Below are 27,924 nucleotides of genomic sequence, written 5' to 3' on the forward strand. Positions count from 1 at the left end.
AAATTAAATCCATGAATGAAGCATCCAAGCTCTTGGTGCCTTGCTCAAGCATGACTTGTTTAAATGCCTTGGGAGTGTTGTCAGAGAAACGAGTCTGTACAAATCAGAGGTGGAGAGGAAAACCCACACACTGTACTTATGAATGGAGGCGAGAGATCCGAGAGAAGCCTTCCCAATGCTCTCTTTACATTAAAAAACCTACAGAGGCAGGAAGATTAATGGACACAGCAACCAGTCAGCAGAATATCACCGAATCAATTAGGTTGGAAAAGGCCTTGGAGATCATCGAGTCCAACCTGTGACAGAACATCACTGTGTCAACCAGACCGTGGCACTGAGTGCCACATCCAGCTTCTCCTTAACACCTCAGGGACGGTGACTCCACCACCTTCCTGCGCTGTCTGTTCCAGTGTCTAATCACCCTTTCTACAAAGAAATTCTTCCTAACACCCAAACTAAACCATCCCTGGCTCAGCTTGAAACTGTGTCCTCTTGTCCTGTCAGAATACAATTCTTTCCATTTGGGCATGGAAGGTACGGCAACACACTGGTCAGGGAACTTCCCCAGCGACGCCTGCAAATCGCTCTGTGTCTGGTGGAGCCGCCCCCAGATAATTTTGGGGTTGCTTTTTGGTTTAGATTTTAGATTTATTGATTTTAGATTTTAGCAACGATTTTAGTTTCGCTTTCACATTAAACATCCGCCGATGCCCTCGTCGGCGACTCTCCAAGCGACCTTAAAGCTCTCCCTCACGGCTCCTCCCTCGAGTCCCGCCCGCGCGGCCGCGGCTCCCGGCGGCCCCGGGCGGGCGCGTTGCCGGCTGCATGGCGGGGGAGGCGGGCGGCGGCGCGCTGGGCCGCGCGGCCGACAAGCTCTTCTCGCTCAGCGGGCTCTTCGCCGTCTGCAAGCCCAAGGGACCCACCTCGGCCGCCGTGCTCAACCTGCTCAAGGAGAGGCTGCTGGCAGGTGAGCGGCGGCGGCCGGGCCGCCAGCTCCGGAGAGTGCGGGCCAGGCGCGCCCTGCCCGGCGCGGCGGTGGGATGGGGCCGGGTGTGTGCGGTCCTTGGGGAGCGGGAGCTACAACTCCCGGCAAACCGCTTCACTCGGCAAACCACTCCACCCTCTGCTCAGCGCTCAGGAAACCGGAGCAAGCGGGGTTTAGTTTCTCTTTGTGCGTTTTTCGTTTGTTTGTTTTGGTAGTAGTTCACAGCCATGGCATGGCCCACCTTGGAGAATGGAGCCGTTCCTGGGCACGCTGCGCCAGGGGAGGTTCAGGTTGGACATTAGGAGGAGTTTATTCACAGAAAGCGCGATTAGGCATTGGGATGGGTGGCGCAGGGACGTGGTGGAGTTGTGTCCTTGGAGGCCTTTAAGGAAAGACTGTCCCAGGCAGGCAGCGTTGGTCACACTGCTCGGTGAGCTGTCACACCACGTTCACCACACGCCGCTTGTGGCAGGCCCCTGCTGCCGCCCAGGGTACAGCAGGACGGAGCCCTGAGGCTGGATGGCGATGAGGTTTGGCCCAGCAGGGAGCTCCAGTCCTGCGGGGCACAGTGCAGGGGGTCCCGGGCTGCTTGCAGAGCTGGGGCAGGGTCCCAGGGACAGCGTGTGCCCATCTGACAGAACGGTGCCAGCAGCATCTCTGCAGCACAGCACCGGCAGGATGTTCTGCTGCGGTCCCCCTGCCTATTGCCATTAAAATATATTGCCAAAGGAGGGAAAACCATAGTGTTTCAAAAAGTTTGGGAGTCCTGGACAAAGTCTGCAGAAACTGCTCTTTCTGAGCAGTCAGATATTAAGGAAAAAAGAAAAGTGAGATCATTGCAAAGGTGTGAGCGACTGTGGCCTAGATTTTTTTTTATAATGGGTATGGAGAATTGATCATCTAGTCTGGGCTTTTGGGCACTTGCTGATGAAGTGAGAACATACTTTCAGACTAGTGAGTGCTTAGCCTGATTTACTCTGTAGTGAACTGTAGTGTAGGCAGGAAGAATCAGGTTCCCTGAATGGAGAGATAATAGATATGGATAAAGGAGCTTAGACCAGTTGTCATATTTAATACTAATAAATATGGGAAGGGTTATTGGACTCTGCAAAATCCCTGGGGTCACCAGCTGTATAAGAAGTTTGCTGGGTTGGGACACTGACAGCTTGAAAGCAGCAGTGAATAAGTTCAGTCCACTGCAGAGTTGCCATAGGGCTGTGAATATGCAAATGAACACGTCCCAGTATAAGGCAGTAAATACATGAAGAATTGGCTCAAATTATATAGCATAAAATTTGTGTGTAGTAGATGTTTTGGGAACTCTGCTGCTGGTTCTTCCATGCTTTGTTAATGGAACTTCACAGGTTTGCTACCGGTACTTTCCAAAAATCTGTTTGTAATGGTGTGTGGGACTTCTTTAGCATGTAAGTGAAAATACCTTGCAAATACCTTTACAGGAGTAAATCTAAATGAATCATTGGTCTTCAGCAGTACAGTAATTTCTACACTGCTAATTAATAGTTTAAATATTTGATTTTTATTTTCTTTAGCAGTCTGGAAATGTGTGCCATTTTTCCTACATTCTGAGGTTATTTTATAATGCTTCCTTTTAATTTCTATTTGCAGAAGCTGGTGTGCAAACAAAAGGGAACAAAAGAAATCAGGTTTTGAAAATTGGACATGGAGGAACTTTGGACAGCGCAGCCACAGGAGTTCTGGGTAATGAAAAACATAATTATAGTCATCAAAATGTGATTTCAGGAGACATTTTCATGCCTGCATGAAGTCAGGTGGAGGAACAATTTGGGATACACATGGCAGGTTCTGGGGGAAGGACTGATTACAGTGGAAGAATGCTCTAGGTTAAATTTCCTGTGCATGTACTTCTACATGCATGTAACATGTTTCTTAACAGAAGGCAGTATTCTTCCTCCCTGCCTTCTCTCCTCTCTTCCAAATCCTCAATTAATTTCTGGGTTATTGCATGTGGTAAAATACAAACTCTTGTGTAATGAATTGTAAAGCACCTGAGAAATTGATGGCTTTTTTAACTTAAGCTGGGGATTTATAGTCATCATAATCTGTTGAATTATTTTGTCTCAAAGTAATGCTATTGTGGGATTTTGAGGGAGATTTTAGGGCTGCTAATACTTACCAAAAAAAAGATGTATAAGAACAATTCAGCTGCTGCTTTTTTGAAGCTCAGCACAGAAAAACTTGGGTACCTGTCCTGTCTTCATAAAGAAGAATCTTTAAAGATATTTTTTTTAAATTTTAATTTTGATAGCAATCCATGTATTGAATTTTTTTTGTTTTGTAAAGAACAGGATGTGTCAATTGCTGCTGTTAAAACCTCAGCTGTGGGTGTGATTGGTCCCACATCATACTTTGTCACCAGCAGTTTTATTGATAAGTAACATGGAGACTACAGCTTGCTCAGATCATAACCTTGTAGCTCTCCTTGGCTTGGAGAAATAACAGCAATACATTTTTGCTGTTGAAAATAAACAGCTACAACTTTGAGTATACCCTGAAAGTGAATGCTCTGAGTTTTCATGAGTGACTCCTCTCAGGAAGAATTCAGTTTCAAGGGGAGGTTGGTTGCTACAAGTGTTGCTAGAGGTCTGTAGCTGGTAATTGTCATTTGTGAACCTGGCAGAATGTGACATTCTTGGGTCAGAATGGAGCACTGCCTGGTTTGGTTTGAATTTCCTGTACTCTGTGGCTGCTCACTAGAGAATTCAGTGTGCATTCCTGAAGCAGACATTTTCCTTTTACACAGGTGTTCCCTTTGAGCATGCTGCTTCTCATTGTGCAAAGTCAACAGCATTGATCCATAGGAAAAGCAAAATCACTTGTGCTTTTTTAATTGCTTCTCCAGCTGCTCTGATACCCAGCAGTCTCCAAAGCCTGCTTCTGTGGCATGACAAAAAGTGTTTGGGCTTGATGTGCTTGGTGTAGATAGAGAAGCACATCACCTTAATTAGCTGTGGATGGATTGAAAAAATGCATGGGATCTTTCATTCCACTGCCATACAAAACATACAGGAAAAAAATCAATGGTAGCTACATTGGAAGGGACAAAACTGGAGAGGAGTGGGAAAGGGAATGTGCCCAGATTTCTTGTGTGTTCAGGTAAGGTAATGAGGAGAGAGGGAAGGATACAAGAGAAACAAGTTATTCAGAATATGTGTGCTGCTTTTCAGGATGGAGTGGTGGAGCAGGAAGCTTTCCTTCCTCATGGACAGGAGCATGACAGAAGTATTAAATTTTCTGAATACCCTTCATGATCTGTACTGCTGTTTCCCAGGTTTTATGAACTGCATGTCTGTAAATTTTTCCTGGGAATTAATTGATACAGAGTCCTGCTTAGTGTGCCAGGTGAGCAGTGGTCTTTATCAGAAAATATACTTTTATATTTCTTCTCTTACTGACAGCAAATGTAGACGAGGAAGGGCTTTGGAGGCAGAGGTCAGTGATCTATGACATGTGAGAGAAAGGCAAGGTCAGGTCTTGGTGAATATCTTCTTCTGGTGTTATTCTAGGGCTGTGGTTCCAGCTTGCTGTTTCTTGGCGTGTAATGAGAATTTTGTTTGGTTTTTTTTATATGGCAGTAATGAATTATGCTTCCACAGTAGAAGAAAACATGAAGAAGTATAAAAAAATAAAAATTCAGTTAAATCTTTCTACATTCAGTGTAGTCTCTCATGTGGGGTTTATGTCACTGTTCAATAACACATTCTCCATAAGCTGATGATTAATGGAGAAGATTGTTAGTATCTTGTTCACAAAAGCATTCAGTGTCTCTTTAAAATTATTCCATTGATTCTCTTGACACTCTCCAGCAAATTTCAGCTCAGCTGTTGAAGTTATGTTCAGTTATGTCATCGTGTTGCAAGAAACGTGCTTGGTTAGAAAGTCTTATCTGTGTGCTTATCTCCTTTTCTCAGCCTTCTTGCAGCTCTTTCCTATCTGGCAAATAACAGGAACAGGTTGAACTGAAGATGCATGAGAGCACAAGCACATGTGTGACTGAAAACCCTCAGGAATAAGAGGAGTGGTAATGAGAACAAGGAGGAATCTAATGGGTCTCAGAGCATAAAAACTGAGACGCATTAGAATACAAGTAAAAAAATTTTTTTTTCGAAGTTCATTTTCAGTTTGATGTTTTCCATCCTGGCTCTTGATTAACATGAAGCTGATTTCCTGAAAGCTCCCTTCATTCCTCTGGTTTTATTAAAATAAAGTACATAAGCTGTTACACATTCTATGAGTTGTACACAAAACTAATTTCCTTCTAAAATTTTCTTCGGATTGCTGTATGTGGAAAAATCAATAGGAAAGCATTTTAAAGGCAAGCATCTTGTAAAAAGCTTTAAAGTAAAATATAAAATAGAGCTCTTTTTCTGTCTTTCTTTTATGAAAAGCTGACTGATGCTGTTTTTTAGAATACTGATGTTAAGATTGAAATAACTGTGATCTGTACATGCACAGTAAGAGGCAGTTGGACCTTTTGATTATTTTACTTTCTTCCTGCAAGTCTGATAAACAATTCTGTGATGGTGTCTTGGCTGTATTACTCTTGGTCACTGTCAACCTTTAAAAGGACTATTTGGTTACTGTGAAGGGTTCATTCATTACTGGTGAGCCATAACCTTCATCAAACCAGAGGCAATGTTAATAGCACTCTTCATTTCTTTGGTGATTAAAAGATAAATAAATGTAGCAGTTGAATTAAAGTATTTTAACAATAGATGAAGGTTATTTATCTTTTGCTTTAGACTTTTTTTCCTTTCACTACTTCTGTGTTGTTTGAACATCAGAGATGCTTTCTCAAAAAAGTGTTGACTCTCTTCATATGCTAACAGAGCATGAAAGGCTGAATTTCTGACTAGCATAATATTTAGTATTGAATGGTGTTGAAAAAGGGAACTGCAGGGCTGTTTTGAAGTAGCATTTCTTCTTCTCTCTTTGCAGTCGTTGGTATTGGAAAAGGAACAAAAATGCTGGGGACTATGTTGGCAGGTTCCAAGGTAAGGAATGCAAAATATCTTGTATTAGCAGGGGGTTTTGTTTGCTGGTTTTCTTTTTTTCTGTCAGTGAAGAGCTGAACAAACATGCAAATATGTCAGCCATGCTGCATATTTAGCTCAGATGTACACTTCAGCTCCTTTTTGCAGTTAGTCAGAAATGTGTTAGTCAGACTTTCATGTCCAGAATGGTTATTTAAAAAACTTTGTTTGTCTCAGTTTTCTAAGAAGTGTTAATAAATACCAAATTACCATTTTAAAGGAAGATTTCTATACTATTTAGTGTACTAAAAAAAAAAGAAAGAAAAACTAATGAAGATGTCACTGAAACTGATGTTTTGGGGATGTAGTTGTGGATGACAGTTCAATTTTTGGTAATTTTCCTTATGTGTAGATAACTTCATTGTTATTTAGCTTGAAGTAACAGATGGTGTTTGTTTCTTTTCTGTCTTCTTAAAAACCATGAGGCCTAAAGAGGCACTTCTTAGAATTTAGAGTGTTTTGGATTGCATTGCTGGTGCTGTAGAGGGATGCTCTACAAACCCAAAAACAGACACATGTGAGAAGCCAAAGGTAGCAAAAGCCCCATGGCTGCAGGAGAGAATGCAGACCAGAGCCTTGACAGTTAGAAATTTTGTTCATTGCTGGTTTTGATTAATTTTACTGTGTTAATTTTACTTTGGTGACCCCTCAGACTGTAGGTGTTACATACACAAAAAAAGTGCAAGTACTCCCAAGATTAATGTCCCAGTGTTGATTCTGTCCTCACAAGTCAAATCCTGTGAGTTTAGCCATTATTTTTACATGAGAAGTTTAGATAAGAGTGACAGATGTAGAAATCAATTAAACCTTCCAAATTTCATCTTAAATGCAGGAAAAGTCAATAATGCATTATGTTCTGCCATTTTCCCATTCTCTTCTAGTCTGGTCACTTAAGATCTGTTACAGCTGCTGAGCTGATAGCTTAAAGGTAGAATTTGTTTGACAGTCTTCAGTTTAACTCAGAGGCAAATAATTTGACAGAAAAGAAAGCAACCAGGATAACAGAAAACAACAAGGATAAAAGGACATAGCTGTAGAGTCTGATCCCAAACTCAAGGTAGGCAGTGCCAGTCTCTGTTCTGGCTGTAATGGGTTTGCATCTGGTTTACATGAGTGCATTTCAGAGGCATCTGTGTTTTGCAATGTGCAGTAAACAGCTGGACTTACACTGGAAATGTGAACAATTACCACCTGACACCTCCTTTGAAAGAACTTTAAAAGAAATCATAGATTTACTTCAGCTAAATTAAGTCATCACAGCTAAATGTGTAAACTGTTGATTTAAAAACATGTAAGGCAGTTGAATTAGCTCTTAAGCTGAGGTTCACAGTGGAAACAGCTGTGGTGGATGAAGTACTTGCAGCCTTTTTGGCAGAAGAGGGTATGCTCAGGTTCCTTGACAACTTCACTGTGAAGTCCTGTAGCCCATAACAGGGTTATCCAGCCAAACCTGGTTCCCAGGTGGCTCACAGGGGCTTAGAGCCCCTCCTGAGGGACAAGGGAGGGGACAGTGTGCAGTGGGGCAGCCTGGTGAGCCACCCCAGGCAGATCCATCCCTGGCCTTACATGGCTCTGGGCACTTGCTTCAGTGAGCAAAGATGGATCTTCTCAGAGCTCAGCAGCTCTTCCACTGCAGCTGTTCCTGTATGAGGTACCTGACATCCATGCCAAGTATGGAATCTGCAGCATTTATTATTTCCTGTCTTTGCCTTCCTATTTTCTATTTGTACTTCAATAAATTAGGCATGCAGTAATGTCTGAGGCTTAAGGTTGAAGGATCTCTCACAGATGTCTGCCTGTTGGGTTTTTTGACCACACTGACAAGTCATAATGAATCAAGAGATACATTCGTGACTAAATAGGTTTGAGTATATTTTTGCTTTCCATGCCATGTGCTTAGAATTTATACTCTTCTTTAATTTTTTTCCACTATTTTGGATGCTGAAGTGTTTGTTGAAATGTGATGTTTTTCTTTTGTTCCTGTTGTTATTATAAAGATTCAGAGGAGCTGTCTGACCCTCTCTGGCCAGGATTTACTGTTTGCTTCTAGGAATGCAGTTGTAAAGAAACAGTTCAGTCTATCATTGCTGGCAGCAGAGCTATGTGGAGTGGCCAAAATGTATGGTACTGCAGTAAACTCCATATGGTGACTCTGCCAGGAGTTGGACTGGCTCTGACTTTTTCCCAAACATTGTGTGAAACTTTCCTGACTCAGTGTGGCAGCTCTGAGCATTATCCCTTGGTGTGCAACTCACACATGTTCTGCAAAGAGATTTACTCTTGATGTGTAAAATGAGTTCTTCATGGTTTGACCTCCTTAGGAATTAACTCAAGACAAACAGAAATGTACAGCCAAGGGCAATACCTGCTTAGTGTTCCAGATTTCTCATTGAATTCTTAATATTTGTCTAGAAATAAAAATATGTACAAGCTGGCTTAGCATTTGTTTGTTTGCTTTTTGTTGTTTCAAATGTTCCAAGTAAGAGGGAGAAGCTGAATGCTCTTGGATCTGGAATTTAAATACTGAACATTTAACAGATGTTCCATGGGAGAATCACTTTTTCTTCTTGTTCTGGGACTTGCACTTGGTCTTGTTTGGACGTTTTGCACTTCAAGATTTTTAAATATTTGGTTTTTTTACCATGTTGGCAAAATAGAGTAGAATGAGAAAAAAATCTCGTGCTTCACCAGTAAAATTAACATGATGGGGGTAGACCAATATTTATTATGATAAATTGCTTCTGAACAATTCAGTCCTAGGTATGACTTGTCTGTCTCAAAGACAATGCAGAAATGTGGTTTTTCTGGGAGGAAATGGTTTAGAAAATGGAAGCACAGTTTCCAAAGTGGCAGTCCCATTTAAAATGTCTCATCTGTGAGAATGTGCTGTTACATAGAAGCAATGAGGGAAATAATCATGGGCTAATCAGAGAACAAAAAATGAGAAGCACTAAGCAATGAAATTCTTCATTTATCTAATACTTTCCATGGGGAGGAGATGTCTCCCAACACATTGAGCCTTTATGAATAACTGAAACTTTCAGACTTCAGTTCTATGCTTAATTTGCTTATTTTACAGTGACATAGCACCTGGGTTCAGCTTAAGAGTGTTTTAGTCATAGTGTGAATGAAGATCTTCACCATCCATCAAAGTGTCCTTGCAGCCCTTGCCTTTCCATGAGTGGAAAGCTTGGAGTATATTGGTTTTATCTGAGGATGCAACTTATTGTCATGGTCCACATACAAAATCCCTCCCCAAGTGCTCAGTGTGAAGGAAATTCCCTGAGTACTTTGTGGTGGTGGCACAAGCTTGGACAATGACTGATTAAAATAGAAAATTTAGTCTCAAAAGTTGTGGCTTCTCCAGAATGAATCTCTCCAAAAAAAAAAAAAACCCAAACCTCTGGGTAGAGTAAAACCCAAGCTCCAAGTGTTCTCAAAGCCTAGAAAAGGAAGAAGAGATTATAGGCAGAATGAAGATACATCTGTGACCTGATATGTGACAACTTTCATTTCATATAATAGTTAAAATTTGTGTTCTTGTGAATCCTGGATAGAAAATGAGTGCTAGATCAGTGATTAGGTTTTAAATCTTGCCAGTCACACTTGCATGCTGTGAGAGAGGGCTTGTCTGAGCAGGAGTTGGTTCAAATCACCTAGCAGAATTTCTGAGACATTTTTGCAGTGTGAGTCTGGGATTAGAGCCTGTGTATTGCAAAATTGTTTCCCTGGAGGGGTGGCATCAGATCCTGCAGAACAAAGTGTCCATAAATAAGGTTATTTCTTTAACTCCTGTGATTAACTTACTGCCCTAAAATCAAGCTTTTACTTATTATCCCTTAACTTCTCATACTTAAGGCTTTCTCCATGAATTCTTTTTTTTTTAATTAAGTCCTTTGCTTGCATCTTTTGGCAGTGAGTCCAATGAATTAATAACACATCAGAAAGCACATCCAGTGGTTCTACAAGCAGCAAAACTAATGAAGCCTTTGCTTGTGACTTCGTTTGTTTACAGCTCGTTAGACACCAAAGCCCCATGTGGACTTTTTGGTATCAGTAATTCAGTGGGGCTCCCTCTGGACCCTTCTTAGTAGAAGCTGCAATAGATTTATTTCCTCTATCTGTCTGTTTTCAGGAGGCTTATAAGAACTCGGCATCTCTGAGACCTCTATTCTTCTGCCAACATTTGTGTGTTTGCACATTGACATGCACACCATGATGGTGTAAGTGCTATTTCTTTTGAAATTCTAATTTTCATTTTAAATAGCCTTACTGTGCTGGTTTGTTGCTTTTTCTTTTTAGTGTATTTCAGTGTTTGTGCTCCAGTTCATTTTTGAGTTGCAAGTGCAAGAAAATTGAGTTGACTTTCCTTTCAAAGGATCCTCTTGGTGGTGTGTGCTCTTACTTTTAGTCTTAAAAATGTCTCTAGACTATCACCAGCTGAGCTCTGCCCTTCGTTGTGCTTTCTTTTGGAGTTGGTGAAACCAAACCCACTTATTTATATAGTGCATAGGGATATGTCCTGTTTTCTTTTTCAGATTCTGATATTTTTAACATTGTCTTGGAAGGACAGGATTTTTGGGAAGAGGTAATAATTTTATTAGACTAATTGTTATGGTACAGAAAACTAGGTGTTTGGATATGCAAGCCCTCTCTCAGATCTAAAATAGAAGCCATAGATTTTAAAACTAATCATATTTCAGATTTGTTTAGAGCTTAGTGGAATAGGTATCTTTTAGACCACTTCTGAAATAAAAAGTAGGTAATGCTTGTGTGTATGGTTTACAAACAGTTCTGTGTGGGCAAGCAGTTATATAGGTAATATCCCAAGACTGCTCCACAAAGATAGGCTACATTTTATTACCTGCTTTAATAAAACACATTAAGAAAACACTTTTATTTCCTGAGTTGGGCAGCAAGGGTTTGTTCACAATGGACCAGCCAATCTCCCAGGCACAAGGCAAGGAGGACTTACTGCTAGCTTGATGATTCTTCAAATCCACCATGCTTATGTTCATCTGCTTTTGCTTTCAAATTATAGTATTTGTCTTTTTTTGTTTATTTGCTCTTTAACCTTTTCCCTCAGAAATTTTTCATCTGCAGCACCTTGTCATTTTTGACTCTCTGGTTTATGCCACAGGTTTACCTTCTCACACCTCTTTGTTCATGGTATCCCATCCAGAATAACCAAGGGTCTGACTGAATTTCTTTTTGTAGTGAGATGGGAGAGGTAACAAATAAAATGCAGAATGTGACTTGCTCATTTAAAGAAAATGGATTGTAGCTACACAAAATGTTACTATTTTGCCTTTGCTCAAGCCCAAAGAAATTATTGTTTTCTTACAAGAGAGGTTGAGGAGGGAAGAAGGAGATGATAAGGTTATCATCCTTTCTAGGGGAAGGAGAGAGCCTGGTAAATGATATGTTGTGGCACATGGAGGGGTTAATGTGAGATAACACCACAGTGTGCCTGAAATCCAATATCTCTGTTAGAATCCATAGGTTTTTTTGAACCCAGTGGAGTTATGAATTTTAGTTCCTAGGCTTGTTTTGAAAGATGTTTTATGGGTTTTCCTTGAGGAGCAGGACTGGCAGATTAGAGATGGAGTTACTGTTTTATGAGAGATGTTGACCCATGGGCAGATGGATATGTTTCAGCCCTTGTAGACTGGCTAGGTGAATTCTTCCTGACACATACTGGTTGCTTAATTTCACCCATTTAGTTACTGTTTTGAAGAAGTATATTACATTCCTGAAATATAGGTATAGGACAGAGAAGTCTTGACATTTCTGTTCTGGTATTTGTTATTATTGTGCAAACATTCAAGAATACTTCTTCATATGTTTGCACAACTCAGTGCAAAGATGTCTATTAAATATTATTAATAATTATTAACAATAACTTGTCCTACTTAATGTCTGTAGCCTTTACCAGCTACATCTAGGAATTGCTGTAATAGTTTGGTGGGGTTTTTTAACCACTACTGGCACCTGAGAAGGTTTTTGCAGAACCAGAACTTTGTACTATAACTCCATGAGCTCTCTAGAGCAGAGGAGATTTGTTCAGAGACCCATTGTTGTGTATGCAAACTTGGCACTGGTTTCTGTCTTTTGTGTTATTTTACATTATTGACAATGAATTTCTTGTTCCCCAAATGCCTGCATATATTAGATCAGTGTCAGTTTTTGAAATCACATTGAAGACAATGTGATTGTCTTCCTTATTTTGTCAAAAGGAAAATGCTTACAAGAAGGAAGGCTGGGAAAATGCATGAATGAAGTTGGTTTTGATGATTTTGAAAATGCGTAGAAGGTGTTAGCAAAACTTGAAGTAGTGTCTGCACAAAAGAAGTTGCACTGAGAGAATGCTAAGCCTGCACAGTGGGGGATGCAGGAATTGGGAAGGGCTGAAATGTTAGGGATGGAATGGCCTTACACACTGTCAACATCTTCAATTACCCATTACTGCAAAACATATGATACATTTTTTTAACCTGCTTTTTTTGGTAACAAATCATAGGAGAAGGGGCTGATTTTAATATCTTGTCTTTTCTGCCCTGCCCAATATCTCTGAAACAAAGTTGTAGAAGAAGAAGCTGTTGAATAGCATAGATACATCCTATTACTGCAGTAATACTGTTAGTAAGCTGGCTGAACATGCTGTGTAGTGCTCAAGTCTCTTTTATGCCCACCCCAGAGGCCTAATCTATTAATAGCTCAGCTTCATGCTCTATTAATATTCACACTCTTTTTTAAACTGTTGAAAATCTTGAGGAGACTGCACCTATTGTGCTGCTCTTTCCTCCCCAAATGCTGAATATTTTAAGAGCATATTCTGGTGTGATTTTCCTGTTCTTCCATTCACGAGGTCAGTGGTGCTTTCTTCTGTCTTGACCTTTCTATAATTGTGCATATGACTGTGCTTCATGTGCAGTTCTAGCTTGGATTCATTAATAAAATCAAGACTGCAACATGGCAAGGCTTTTTTCTCATTCTTCACAAAAATAACAGAAAATAAAAAGATTGGTAACCAGTTTAGATTAGCCATTCTACACTGTTTTCTCTAGTGTTCATTTCTAGTAATTTGGAGATGCTCTTAGCACTGCCTTTTAAAATTTGCTGCATATTGGCCTTATCAATGCTTCTGAACTCAGCCAAAGACTTTCATGCATTCAGTTTTATCTGTGATTTTGTATGTAGCTATAAAGTCTTACCCTTATGGCAGGACTGTCCTCTATTTCTGGACAGAGAATTATGTATTTCCTTAAAACTCTGTTTCCCAGGAAAATTTGGAGGTCATCTTTCTTTATTTTGTTTTATCTGTGATATGGGTACTAGAACGATGGGAACTAAATATAATAGTATAAAGGTACTAAAGCTGAGGATGACATTTAAGAGCCAACATGAGACATTTTGATGAGTGAGGGAGGTTTCCACAGAGAGCAGTTGCCAGAAGGGTTTGCATAAAGACACTGGTTTCAAACAGCCACCTTTGCACATTAACCTGCGTCCCCTCTTGCATGTTGTGAGCCTGCTCTGTGTTTGTAGGTGATGTGTGGCCTGGTGCTGTCTCAGGTGATGCAGTGTTCCTGTAACTGCTGGCACTGTTCTCTCACCTGCCCCCTTTCCTGCACTCCTTTTGACTCCTAAATATAAATTTGATACAGTTTTTTGCTAACACCTTAAAGCTTCTCCGAGCTACAGGCAAAGTATCTTCTGTTGGGTTCCTGTTAGAGGGGGTTCTGGTCCTTCCTTCTCATGGAAAGTCTAGTCATCCCATAATGTTTGAACTCCTTAAAATAAGCTGACATAAGAGATCAGAAAATCCTGTTAGTCCACAAAGTAAAGATCAGATAGTTCTTCAGCAGTGACAGTGCAATTACAGCATCCAGCACTAAATGCAATTTAGTGCAGGCTTAGCACAAAGTCAGCTTTTTCTTTTAGGAGAAAAAAATGAATGGTAGAGAAGTTGTAAATGTTTATGTATATCAAAAGGTCATGCTTGGTGTTTGATAATTTTGAGTTTACTCTATTGTAAAACATGAAACTCCTCCCTCATCCTGCAGTCTTTATTTTGCCCTCTGTGCAACCTGCTTTTAAGAGATTAGGGCTCTGTGCTTTTAATATATTGGAATCTGCTTAGTGAGAGTGCTTTGTTTTGGAAAATAATTGAAACTATGGCAACCCTTGGGGTTTTTTCCAGCTTATTTGTCTACCTCATGCACTTCTCCACTTTGGTGGATGATTAGCATACTGGAAACCACTGGTAGCTGCTAATGTTATACAAACAGCAAAATAAGTTCTGTAAATATTAAATCCAGAACTGTTTATTTGTGCTTTAGAAATCATTGAACACAAACTGAATGTCATTAAAACTGAGAGTTTAAGGCCTCTTCACTATCTCAGTGGCCTAAGTCTACGAATCTGTAAGTGCAGAGCAAATGGTTTTGGCACAGGAGCACTAATTCTGATCAGTGCTTGCCTGCTGTGTGCTCCCCCTGATTTCCATCAGGTTCTCTAGAGCACTTGTTTTATGTTTGTTTATGTTCAAACTTGTTAACCACACGCAGACATCAGTTTACATAAATTGAATTTCTGTTTCTCTTGAATATGACTTCTCTTTCCCAGCTTTCAGTCTCTTGCACAGGGGATTGTAGCCTTAATTTATTTATTTTTCTTTTACACTTCTGTGTTCAGTTGCTGCTGTGATTAGAAAAGAGTTGAAAAGAGTTCATCCTTGGATGAACTCTTATGAACTGCCTCTTCCAGAGAGCTTGCTTGCCTGGGAAATTCTTGTAGTGGCAGCCATCTTAAAATCTTCCTGACAGCTACTGGTGACCTTGTTTTGTAATTACTTGTGTTTCTGTCTAGCTCTTCTAAAGTGTTGCTTCTCCATGTATGAAAAAGCCTTTAAAACACATTATAATTTAGATTTCCAGTCTCTGGCTTCTTTCCAAATAAAACCTTGATGTCTCAACAGTTAAAACTGAGAAGCTCTGTTGCCTGGTCTGTCTGGCATTTGCACTGATAAGTGGGGCAGACATGCCTGGCAGTCAGCCCAGGGGCTTCAGCCTCCTGGAGCCCCCCTGGGTGGGGTTGTGCAGCTGAAAGCTCTGCTGCCTGTGCAGCCCCTGAAATGGGAGGGGATTCTTCCTCCTTCTCCTCCTCCTCTTTCCCACTTAAATATGCATGCTGATAAAGTCTTGCCTTTATTCTCTCTCTTTTTTATGGATATTCTTTCTCTTTCTGTGCTAGTCTAAGCATTTCTCTGAAACTGGCTATGAAAATAAAAAAGCCAAATTATAGCTACCCTCTTACTAAAAATATTATGGTAAACATATGGTTTGTTATTTGTGAGAATGTTGACTGTGCCCTGTGGTTGTGACACTAAAACAAAATTCCTCTTCCCAAGACCTGTGAGATTTATTAGAGGTTTGTAATTTGTTTCCTATAGATTCCTGAAATCCTATTTTTTTATCCAGTGCTGGCTTTTTATGGTGTATTTCTTTCTGGTCATGGATATGGTGCACATGCACAACCACCCAAGCCTTTCAGTGTGTGTCTGGTCTTGCTGGGGTTGCAGCCAGCACATCCCCCAGTCTGTGTTACAGAGTTTGTGCATTAGCATTGACAGGGTGCAGTGGATTGTCACTGTAAAGCATCTCCTTAAGGCTTTCTTCTCACTGCTGTGAATGGTGGAGCTGCTTATACTCAAGGGCTTCTGGTCACTTTGCTGCCTTTTGTTTCACTTGCCATAATGGTTTTCTTTTTTTCAATAAAGTGGTTTTCTGATTGGCTGAGAGGTACAGCCATTCCCTGCTGCAGGATAGTTTTGGAAAGGTCTGTTTGTCCTCAGGGTGCTGTTGTGCACTTGTGAGGCTCTGCTTTGGGACCAGCCCAGCTTTCTGTGTTGGAATTAATGCTGCAGCACTTGGAAGTCGTGACTGGGAACGCTGGATCTCAGCTTTTAATGTGCTGCAATTGCATGTTGTGCAGTCCGTAGGGAAGTTGAGATGCTGCTTTCAATCTTTAAATGATTTGGGTCCTGACCTCTTGAGTTGAGTAGAGGGCAAGGATGTAGGGGCTGTGGGCTGGCAGGGTGAGGAGCTGCAATTTAGGGGTGCTTTCTGTCACAGTCTGCACTTGTCAGGCTTTGCCACTGCCTGCAACACCTACTACCTTGCTTTTTTTGTTTTGGGTTGAGTGGGTTGAAGGCAGAGTGTTGTGAGCAGTTTCTGTCTGTGTTTCTGCAGTGATTTGTAATTTGAGAGTACAGGGAGAATGCCCCTAGATGTATTTCATAAAACTGGAAGAAATAAATGATTGCCAACACAGGTGAGAAAAGGTCACTGAACACTTATTAAATGACTCAGAATCCATTGGTGCTTCTGAGGGCAGCGTGAGTGAGAGTGTAAAGAGTGTTAATGCTGAATTTTGACACAAATAATTCTGGACTCGTATTTTCTCCTACAACCTCCAGGTTTTGCACCCTATCAAAGGGGAGGAAGTAAACCTTATCCAGTGGCAAGTAAGAATTATGATATATAATTGTAGGTAGCCAAGGGCACTCCAGAGACTGATCATAAACCAGCTGTAATGCTTAATTTCCTACCCTGTTTTCAGCCTCCTTTATGGATTATTGCATTTCTGGCTTGAGTATTTTGTGACTCTTTAAAGGCTCCTGTAAGGAATGAGGATTTGTGACTAACATTTAAGGACATTCTTTTTACAAACTGTAAACCCTTTTGCTCTTTTTGCAGAAATTAAAAGGGAAATATTGAGATTTGGATTGTATTGTTCATGCCATTCATGTTTACATATTAACAGATGAGAACATTGTCTCTCTGTTGCTGGCAGATCAAATACAACATGTTATTGTAACAGATAGCCTAAAGCAAGATAACCAAAACCAGAATTAAAGGAAAAGAAAGAATTTTTAAACTGAAGTAGTATGAGTATTTTGATTTGGAAACATCAGAAGACAGAGTGAGACTTTTTAAATTTTCAGATTTAGAATTTTACTGAACTGCTAAGGTCATTCATCTTGCTTAGTATAATGATGATCTGCTCACGTGTTTTTATTAACCTCTAGGTTAGGTGCTGAATAGTGTATTTCTGGCAGTGCAATTAAATGTTCAGAACCAGATCATTAAATGTCTCAGGAAGCAGTCAATTTTATGGTCCTAACAGCTAATATAGTAGTAAAAGATAATATACCTTAAAGTTTATTTAAATATTTGTTGTGGAGCAGCATTCATCCATTCTTTCTTTCATTTATTCTTTCATGCATTCCAGAAGTGTGTTAACTTGATGAATTTTATTGTAAAATACCAAATTTTGCAGAGTTATCAGACATCTGCAATATTTAGGGAAAACGTAGCCCGAGTGTGGTGTTGTGGTTGAATCTGGCAGGCAGCTAAAACACCCCACAGCTGTTTGCTCACTCCTTGGAGTGGGATGGGGACAGAATCAGAAAAAAGGTGAAGCTCATAGGATGTGATAAAGGCAGTTTAATAAGTGTAATGGAAACATCTGTGTTATCAGCACTGTTTTCAGCATAAATCCAAAGCATAGTCTCCTACCAGCTGCTATGAAGAAAATTCTCTGTATTCCCAGCCTAACCCAGCACATGAAGTAAGCAAAGAATACAGTTATTTTTATGTTAAAGTCTGCACTCTGCTGCCTTTTGTCTGACTATATCTGCTGCTTCCATTTTGCAGCAGTTGCTTGAAGAAATACATTGAAGTGGCAGGTTGTCACATGGAACAAAATCAAGGCATGTCTTACTAGTCCAGTGGTGTGGGTGTGATTTATATGCCTACACTGCTATTACTTGAGCTTGTTTGTACTTTGCAAGTACATGAAGCAGGATGCATTGCTTCTCACAGTAAAATGTTAGTGCTTATGCCTGTTTGGATGTGTTCCAGTGGAGTTTGGTCAGCCAGCTTCTAAAAGATGCATCCTCAGATTTGTATTAGTTCAGGTGGGAGTAAGTTCACAGGAACCTTACTAAGGAATAGCAGAACATTTCAATTTTTCTCTCCCAGGCTTTGTTTGAAATCTTCTGGTCTTACCATAGGGAAGTTGAGGTGACTGGAATGGGATAGGCAATGGGTCCAACCACTGATGGTATCCCTAAACTAGACTCAGACTCATGTTACAGAGTGACATGGTCACTTGGTGTGCTGACAGCCTTGTGACAAGTCATGGAGTAGCTGGTGCAGGGGGAGCCTCTGTCAGCTTCAGCAGGTTGTGCTGTATGCTCAGAGCATGGCAGTTCTTAGGGTGAAAACGTGGGAAAGGAGGGCATCAGGTGAAATGTAAGGACAAGAGCTGCTGACCTGGAGTCAGATTGATTCCTTCTTGCAAACTACAGACACACTGAAGAATTTTTTAGAGAAGAACCCTGAAACAAATATTCAGAGAACTCAAAATGAACAGAAATGTTACTCAATGACCTTGAACTCCTTGTGCTGGTCACAAGGTCCTTACCAGATCCCAGGAGTTCAAAACTGCAGCTTCAGGCTGCTGCAAATTCCTGCATTTCATGGCAGAGCCATTGCTTTGTCTTGGCAGTGGGTGTTTTGCTCTCACAAGTGAAGGTCTTTTTTTTTTTTTTTCTTTTTTTTTTTTTTCTTTTTTTTTTTAGTGTGCAGAGGAACAGAAAAATTGTCTGTGGAAGGTACTCTTCTGTGCCTGGCTTCAGCTGTGACATGACACCCCACAGAGACTTTGATGTTACTACCCTATTATTTTCTTTGTGGTATTGATGCATTTATAGTAAAAATTAGATTCCATGTTGCTTCTTCCTTGGGTTTCTAAAACTGAAATCACAGGCACACATAACACAGGATTTACTTTTTGTTTGATTCCATGTTTTTTCATCTTGACTTCTGCTTACCCAGAGGTGCTGGATTCACCACTTAGGCAGTATTCTTCCTGTTCTGAATTGAAGCAATTGGTAGTTGCAGTCTTTATCTTAAAAAAATAAGCAAAAACTGCTAAGAAATAACCTTGAAGACTTGACTCAGTAATCTCTCTTATTCCTTCCCAGAAGTACACTGCCATTGGAATGCTGGGCAAGGCTACTGATACATTAGATGCTACAGGAAAAGTCACTGAAGAAAAACCTTATGGTAAGCATAAATGTATCTATACACTCAATGTAATTTGAAGGCATAAGTGGTTTCTGTCCTAGGAAAGCAGAAGAGATGTTTGGGACTCTGAATTAAGTTTAAATGTGAAATTAAACTAAGATTATTTCATTTTCAACTTCAGTGCTCATATAATTCAAACCAGCTTCATGCAATTATGTCCAACACAAGTGTTCATTTCTGCTGGAAAAAAAAAAACAAACCAGGCATTAGATTAGGAGGGAGGAAATAGAATTGGGCAGGACTGTGTCATTTTAAATCTTTGACAGGCTGACAAATGACGTGCTGTGTCCAGTAACATTTTCCTCTCTCACAGTGTAGTCCCAGGAGTCCTCTTTTAAAACCCTTTAAGGCCAGTGGAGGAATAAAGTACTTGGATCTTCCCTCTAGGACACCATTTCACCTATAGACTGCTTAACATTTAATGAGGATGGCATAAACTACATTCTACATAGGGCTATCTTCCAGATCTCGGTCTTGCTTACATCTTCAATAAATGAAATTTTCTGACCGACAGAGCACAGGGCAAGGGTATAAAGCTTCAGAACTCATCCTGACTCTGGCTTTGCTGGGCATCTTAGAAACAGTGAAGTAACACAGTAAATGTATTTGTTATTAGTTCTTTCACAACCCTGGGGAAAGAAATTAAAAAATAATAGGTAACCAGTTGCTTAGCAACTCTACACGTCTGATATTCTGGTAATAGGTACATGAAGTAAATAATCTTTTTTAGTGGTGTGATGAAAAGCCTGGATTTCATTTCTCACTTCCAATCTCCTTTCTTTTGCAGTTTTCCTTTTCTCATGAGGCAGGCAAGCATAGTTTCTTGTCCATATTCTAAATAGTGTTAATTACTAGGCAGTGTTATTCAGAGATGTTGGATCATTTATTTATGCTTCAGGATCAAGCTCTAAGTGTCTAAGCTTCTGGAGGCCTGAGCATCCACATGGTGTTAGAGTTGCCAATACCTCACGGTGCTTGAATGAAGTGATGATTCACTTTCTTGGTATTTATCTGTATAAAAATCCATTTTTTGAAGCACTAATACTGCTTTTTTCATTTTGTGCTGTTTACTGCAGACAGAATTTAGTTGTTTTTGTGTGTGTTTCTCTCCCTGGCAGCTCCTGTTACAGCAGTTCCCACCTCTGTTGTGGTGTGTGTGTGCTCTCTGTGCACCACCTTTCTGTTAGGCTGTGTACTTGGGGAACTGATTTGGCTTGAAAACATCCCTTTTTTTGAGTTGCTTGACATTTTAAACTGAGATTAGTTGGATGATCCAGTTCATCACATGGTCTGATGAAGAGCAGCATTGGCATTGCTGAGGCAGTGCTGTTTGGGCTGCAGTTTCCTTTTGCCTAAAGTGATGGCTGAAAGAAATGCTCGTGACATTGGTCTCAGTTGCTTTCCATGTTGGTGCAAATCAGTCAGATGTGATTTCTTCAGAAAGAGAAGAGCATGGATACTCCTTTATTGCTCTCCATGGTACCTACATGTTTTGTATTCCTCATCTTTTCCAGTGTCTTCTCCAAAACAATTTGGTTTTCTGCAGGATACTGTCTTTGGCCCACTGTCCCTAATTTCTAACCCTGACAGGTACTCTAAGAAAAGGCAATCGAGATATTTGAGTTGAATTTCAGTCTTCTTTTGACACCTACAAGGATCCTTGGAGAAGCAGAGCAAAGGAATATAAATCCTGCAGTGCCAACATCATCCAGGATTGGGCCTTAGTGCAGGGAAAGGGCACTAAACCAGTTTGTAAAATGTATAAAACAATTCTTGAGTGACTTCATTGGAACATAAGAGCAAAGTGCCTGCAGAAAGTTGCCAGCTATATTAACTGTAAGGAAGTGTTACATTTTAGTCCTCAAAGTGTCCCTAGACAGCAGCTTAAGAAGCAAACTGTACAGTTAGTCACAATGTCAGGATGTGCTGAAGAGAGCTCCTTGCTTTTAACCCCTTCTGAACTTCTCAGAGCTTTTTGTTTCTTACCAGACAAGGAGTTTGCATTTCCATATGAAATGAGGTTAAAGTTTCATACTGCTGCCAGGCTGTCAGATGCTGACTTTGGAAGCAAGCAGCATTTAGTATTCCTCAGATGCTTTTTTGAGCACATTAATGTTGGTAGCCCTTTTTTAATATTTGTAACTGTGTACAGGAATGTACGTTCTGAAAGCCACTTCCTCCCAGCTGCCTACGGGCTATATCCAGACATGGAGAACAAAATTAATGAGACTTTTCTCAGGTCTCTGATGATTATGCTGAAATATATGTTTAATAGAGCTACCTGAATAATTTGAAAAGTATAGGCCTTTCAGGATTCTGCTTGTCTGTTTTCAAATAATTTGTGCTGGGTCGGACTGAATTGAGGTCATTTGCTGAACTTTTGGTACACTGTCATGGATAATTCTTGTGTTCTCTTTTGGAGTAGTTTGTTAACAAGCACAGGGCAAAATCACCCTTCAGTGAAGGCTTTTTGAGGTTGTGGCAAAATGGCACCTTTTGGTTTGGTAACTTTATTTTCCTTCCTTTGTAGCAGGAAAATTAGTCAATAGTCAACAGTGCTCACCAGTGCTCAAAAGCACACCAGATCTTAGCAAATGCATCTGTAAATATTTATTTTGATAACACATGACACAACTCTTGTTTGTTAATGGCTTAATGCATCATTCTTCACATGGGGTTTTTTTTTTTTTTTCTCCTGAGACAGAGCTTGCCTGTATCATGGGTGACTTCCTCAGAGGCCACATGTAACCTCTCAGTCAAGGGAATATGAGATCAGAGCCAGAACTGAACTCAGGTGTCTCATTAAATGCCTTAGCCACAAATGCAGTTCATGGGGTGAAGATTGGGAGGAGAACTCCAAGGTGCACTTATGCTTACTTCTTAAATACTGAATTTTAACCTGAAGCAGCCTGGGGTTCACAAAAAGGATCACTGTCATGGGGCCAGGTCATGCTGACTTTCCACCATGTAGTTTTATTGTGATATGTTGCTAAATAGAAACAAGATTGAAATAGCAGTGTAAGAAACTCTCCAGAAGATTCAGGGTTATTGTACAGTTGATTTTGTTGTTCCTAGCCTGTATTCTGATGTAAATTGGTCTCTCTCAGCATCTTGGAGTTTTGTGCCTTGTGCTTTGCAACCTTGCTGTTAATAACACATCTTGGGACAGCTGCTTGGGCCATTGAGGCTGCAGAGTGTGCTTTATAGAAGTGAGGAAGCACAGGATCATCTCCCAGAGCTGCTGTGAAAAGAAATCTCATCTTTTTTACTTACAGCATGAAGTACATCTGGCTTTTAATGTTTGCAAGGAAATATCTGTTTCAAAATACAACAAAGGCTTGAAAAATAAATTTGGTTGGTTTATGTTCCAGAATGCTGTTGACTTAGCAGGGATGATACTAATTAAATATTATTTAAGAGAAGCAGGACTAGTCAAACCCTAGACAGTAGAAATGCACTGAAGTGCATTGTGATTGCAGATCTTATGTTTGCACTCTCTAAAACAATTAGGGATGAATGTAATTTCTGTTGAATAGAACTTCAGAAGACCAGTGCAATCAGCTACTTAGGTTATAGTCTTCCAATAAAAGTGGGACAGATGTCTATGTGTACTCTTAAAAGAAAGTACATTACCTAAACCAGCTGTCTTTCTTTTACAGAATTTTGTTAGTAAAATTGCCTTAATATATAACTATACCCCAGAGTACATTTGCAGGTTACTTGTTTGACAGGGAAATTTTGATGTGTTGTTTCAGATAAAGTCTTTTTCTACACCAGTGGTTTTGTTCTCTAATAATCTGTTGTATTTTTCCCTGCAGTTAGGTTCTCTTAGAGAGAAGTTCCCAAGGTTAGATGAGCATTTTATTCCTTTTGGTGCTTTTCTAAAAAATAAGAATATTCCAAATGTTGTAGCTTTTATATAGTTTCCAAGAAAGATGAGTTTGCAGCCTTAAGAGAGGGGAATTACAAAAGAAAACATTAGGGAGGATTTGTGCCCTTCTGAAAGTATCCAGATTGTCCTGATCACTTTGGACAGTTTGTTCCACTCCTTTTGTGATAATTCACATTCCTGTCTACAATCTGGTTTTTATCTCTTTTCCTTGGTGTTTTTCACCCCATCTAAATTCTGAAGAGAGGGAACTCTCAGTTGTGTCTGCTTGCAGAATGTGATTGATGCCATTAGTGCCATGTGAATAATCAATACTAAGATACTGACTGTTTTCTTTCCACAGACCAGGTGACAAAAGGAGATCTTGAAAATGTTCTGCAGAAGTTCACAGGGGACATCATGCAAGTTCCCCCACTGTAAGTTCCATGATACTCACTCACCCTTGACAGTTGTGTTTGGCTGTCAGGACTTGCCAACAGAGGTCAGCTCTCTCAGAAGTATTAAGACACATTTTGACAAGAGGATAGAGGCCAGGCAGTCAGGAGTTTAACATTTGCAAGTGCAGGTCATGCCCATTTGAAGATCCAGCACAAATGGTGACCTGGAGTCTGCGGGTGTTTCGGGTAAATGTAAAGTAGCCAAAGTCTTAAACAGCTTTGTAGGGCTTGTCTTCTGTCTTCCAATCTCACTGACATCTCTGTGGAAGTGTCTTAAATGACTTTGAATTAGTTTTTTGAAAACTTAAGAGTATGAATGAGTGATTAATGACTGAGCTTCTGTAGCTTAGCAAATTTCATCTGGTCAGGTGAGCCATAGTAGCTGGCAGTGTGCATGACTTAGCTTGTGACAGATGGCTTTTATGGTGGTTTAAGCTAGCCTGCTTTCCTTTGCATTTGCCATGTGTCACTTACTGTGGTTCCAGTGGGAGCCCTGTAAGGTCAGTAATGCCCCACGTGTTCTGCTTCACGTCACCTGTTTCAAATTGCCCTCTAATATTGCGAGCAAGATCCTTTTGGATTTTTTTATGGTCATCATTCTGTCATGACCAAAGTTGGAGCTTTGGATAAAGTTCCATGTAATCAGTGAAACCAGTCTCTGTGCTTCTGTAGTGGTTCCCTAAACATCCTAGAATGTGGCAGCTGCTGTTCAGGAAAGACGCTGGTGTGGGACAAGGAAAGGGGCAATGTAGAATTACAGGAGTTGCCTGAGTGACTCCCAGTGCTCAGCTCAATATAACAGTGAAACAGAGGATGCCCTGCTCACTCCTGAGCACGGCATGCTAGAGGCAGCTGCAAGTGTTGTAACCCTTATAGAAACCCTTTTATTTCATGAACTGCAAAGTGAGTGATAAAATGCTTTTAAATCCATACAGCAAGAGAGAAATACAAGGCCATCTCTTGTTTTCTGGTTTATGTAGCTACTGGTAAATAGGATGATTCGGTGTCCAAGAGATTTCAGCAGCACTCGCTGGGTTTTTGTGGGTTTTTGTGAGTGCTTGGAGAGTTGTAAAACGTGTGCTACCCTAGTACAATATTACCAGGATCTGGAGAATGGGAAGCCTGTTCCATTACAGCCATATGACACACGTTTTCATGCTCTGTCTGATCAGCTATTCTGCTTTGAAGAAGGATGGAGAAAGGCTTTCAACTCTGATGAAGAGAGGGGAAGCAGTGGAAGCAAAGCCTGCTCGGCCAGTGAGAGTGTACAGCCTTTCTCTCCAGCAGTTCCAGCCACCACTGTTCACGCTGGGTAAAGGTCAAAGATTATTACATAGAGCAATGCTCCCAGCTTGTTAATGTTTATTTACACTCAGAATGGGACTAACAGAGTGAAATGGGTTTCATTTCACTCAGCTACTTATTTTGGTGTGAGCCCATGTGCAGAGACTTTCACTTTGTATTAAAAGCACCGTGTTTTGGTTTAAGTTAAGCTGATTATATCTAATCTCTCAGTGAGGCAAAATTCTGAGAGACTGGTCAGGGGATTATTTGCATCTCTCCATGATTTTGCAACCTCCAGCTCATTCCTCTCTCAGGTCTGCTTACTTCACTTTGCCATTCTTTCACACAGATTCCCAGACCTGCTGGCATCTCTCTCAGGACCAGTTTCAGTTATTGTCAGACCCCTTTCTTGTTGAGGAGGCAGGTTCTTATCCTTCCTTCTGTCATTCATCAAGAAACTTGGGTAGTACATTAAGAAGCATATTAATAAATAAACCAGAAAATACTCTTGTAAATGTTTAATGGTACTGTAAGGTCAGGATGATGCCTTGAATTGATCTGTCTGCCCAGTTTATCCCCAGTCCTGTGATGGACCAGATGTTTTATGATGAGCAGGTATGAGTGACAGAGCTCAGTGCTGTGTGACTTCAGCCCTTTATGGTTGGGTGACAAGGAGCTGATCACTGGCAGAGGGGGAAGGGAAGGGCTGAGAGAGCAGGGAAAGTTAAAGGTGAATTTTAAAATTTTAATGGAGCTGCCTGTCTGCAGCACTGACAGTCAGTTTAGGCTATACTTGAAATAACTTGCTTTCATCATTAGAAATATGGAATCAACATGAAATGTTTAAAATGAATAGGACTGAAACATTTCTTAACATACCATAGCAGGTTCTTAAATTCTGGTGAGTTAGTACAGTTGCCATTTTATTTGCTTTCCCTCCTGTCTAGCTTAGCAATTTCACCCTCACATATGTTCCAGGATGAATAATTGATGTTGCATCCTATAAATATTTTATCACTGGGTTGTTTGCTTAGCACATTTTTACATTTATGTGGAGGCATGGCTTCTATGTGGATTTCACGTGGCACTGGCAATTTACCATGTCACTTTTAACATTCCAGATGTTGAATGTGGTGGTGGCTTTTATGTCAGGAGCCTGGTCAATGACATTGGCAAAGGTAGGCATGAAAAAAAACCTGCATGACAATGTAAGGAACAAGTGTGTGTTTATGGAAAAAATTTGTCTTTCTGTATATCTCAAGTAACTAGACCTGTGTGTTATTTTGCAGAACTGTAGTGCTATCACTTGTTTTTATATACTCAGGTAATTTCCTTAGGGGCATGGGGGAATGATGGCTAAATAATTGCCAGGGACCTTGGGGGCGAGCTGATAAAAATGGAGCAAGCAATAGCACTGAGCAAGATAATGCAAGGCAAGGGGGGGGATGTTTTTTCCCCTCTCTTTCATGTGTTAAAGCTAACTCAGATTAAGGATGAGAAGAAGAAAGATACTGTCTTTTTAAACATTATTCATCACATTTTGAAAACAGATTGCACAGAACATTACCATGCACATAATAAACCCTATCTGCTGGAAAGACTTCCACACTGGTGATGATTTTTCGAGTGTTTTCTTTCTCCTCTGCCTGAACAGTGAATAGTTTTGCTTTCCCACAGGGTTATTTGTCTTGTGCTCTGTATCTATCAAACTGCATGATGGAGAATAGATAATCCATTTCTAACTTCTTTTTTTTTTTTTAAATGATACATTTGTAGGAAGGCAAGGAATGTGGGATAACCTTATGAATTTCAATGTTGTTATTTGTGCTTAGGCAAGTCCAAGTTTCTGTTACTGCCTTCTGAGCATACTGGCTTATGTTTAGCCCATTAATGAAAACCAAGATAAAGTCTGTCCATGGCTGGCTTCTTTTCAAAAATTGAAAATGAAATAAAAACCTTCCTGCATCAGAAAGGATGGGAGAGAATATTTTAGTGTACCTGTGTGCTTACAAGTCAGTGCTTCTTGCTGTTATGTTTTATAGCTTCTTGATATGCAATTATGTCCTGCTGGTATTTATTTAACATAGGAGAGCATTTGTATATATTTTTTTATTTTACCTTATCTTAGTTTCTGTTATCCCAGTAGGCAGCACAGAATAAAAATGTTAAAAATACCTCTTGAAGGCAAGAGGTGCTAAGGCCTCAAAATGTGTAGAAAAATAGTTCAAGGTCACTTGAGAATGCAGAATGTTCTGCTTACATCTTACAACATTTTTTCCTCACTTTCCATTCTGATCTAAATCTAGGAAAACTCTTGACAGCTTTCTGTCAGATTCTGAACTCTTTGCTACACTGGACAGTTATTGAAATCAAAGGACATCCTTGGGTCAAATTTAAGAAGATACAAATGAGTGATGAATCTTCATGACCTTCCTTGTCAAACAAAGCAGAATTATGTAAAAGGCATACATACAAAAATACATTTTAAGTGAGCTGGAAGTGGTTACACTTCTAAAGTTCATCCATGTGCTTAGTCCAATCCCTGTTTCCTCCTTTGCTGCAGAGCTCTCCACCTGTGCCTCGGTGCAGGAGCTGACGCGCACCAGGCAGGGGCCGTTCACGCTGGAGGAACACGCCCTGCACGAGGACAAGTGGACAATTGATGAAATTGCTCAGTCCTTGGAGCGCTGCACAGCCCTGCTCCTGGGAGAGCCAGCTCGGAAAAAATTGAAGACAGAGCATCCTGGTGAAACTGCTGTGATCTGTGAGGATAAGTGATAAGTTGGATCAAGGAAAAAGACTGGATGATTGAGATGTTTTAAGATTGGATTGGGATTGTCTCGCCTCCTGTGTAAATCTACAAGTCTCTGCTGGGAAGGTGACAAACTGCAACAGAAGAGAAATGGTTCTTTTGTTTCCTGGGGTTAGAATGTGCACTGAAAATATTCAGTGCTAAGTGTTTCTTGATTGTTTACTTTCCTTCTTGCACACTGTAACTGATGCCAAATTTTTATAGACTTTTAAAGAACTTTCAGGGTGCAAGATGGCTGCTGTTAAGAATTCATCAATAAAAAAATTATATAAAATAATGTCCGATAAA

The 27,924-nt window shown here is 40.3% G+C and overlaps 1 protein-coding gene across 2 annotated transcripts; it reads left to right on the plus strand.

Annotated features, from left to right (window-relative positions):
• The first annotated feature begins 795 nt into the window (after positions 1–795).
• Positions 796–27,924, plus strand: TRUB1 (TruB pseudouridine synthase family member 1). 2 transcript variants are annotated; one of them, XM_066554394.1, is made up of 8 exons: positions 796–967; positions 2,612–2,704; positions 5,963–6,018; positions 19,112–19,193; positions 23,447–23,519; positions 24,713–24,858; positions 25,946–26,002; positions 27,388–27,924. In XM_066554394.1, exons 1-8 carry the CDS (start codon positions 826–828, stop codon positions 27,600–27,602), a joined length of 864 nt encoding a protein of 287 aa, XP_066410491.1. In that variant the 5' UTR covers positions 796–825; the 3' UTR covers positions 27,603–27,924. The 2 variants fall into 2 exon arrangements, with proteins under 2 accessions (XP_066410491.1, XP_066410492.1); XM_066554395.1 differs by having other exon boundaries at positions 24,713–24,852.

This window comes from Molothrus aeneus, chromosome 8, assembly GCF_037042795.1.
Source record: "Molothrus aeneus isolate 106 chromosome 8, BPBGC_Maene_1.0, whole genome shotgun sequence".
Taxonomy (NCBI): Eukaryota; Metazoa; Chordata; class Aves; order Passeriformes; family Icteridae; genus Molothrus; species Molothrus aeneus.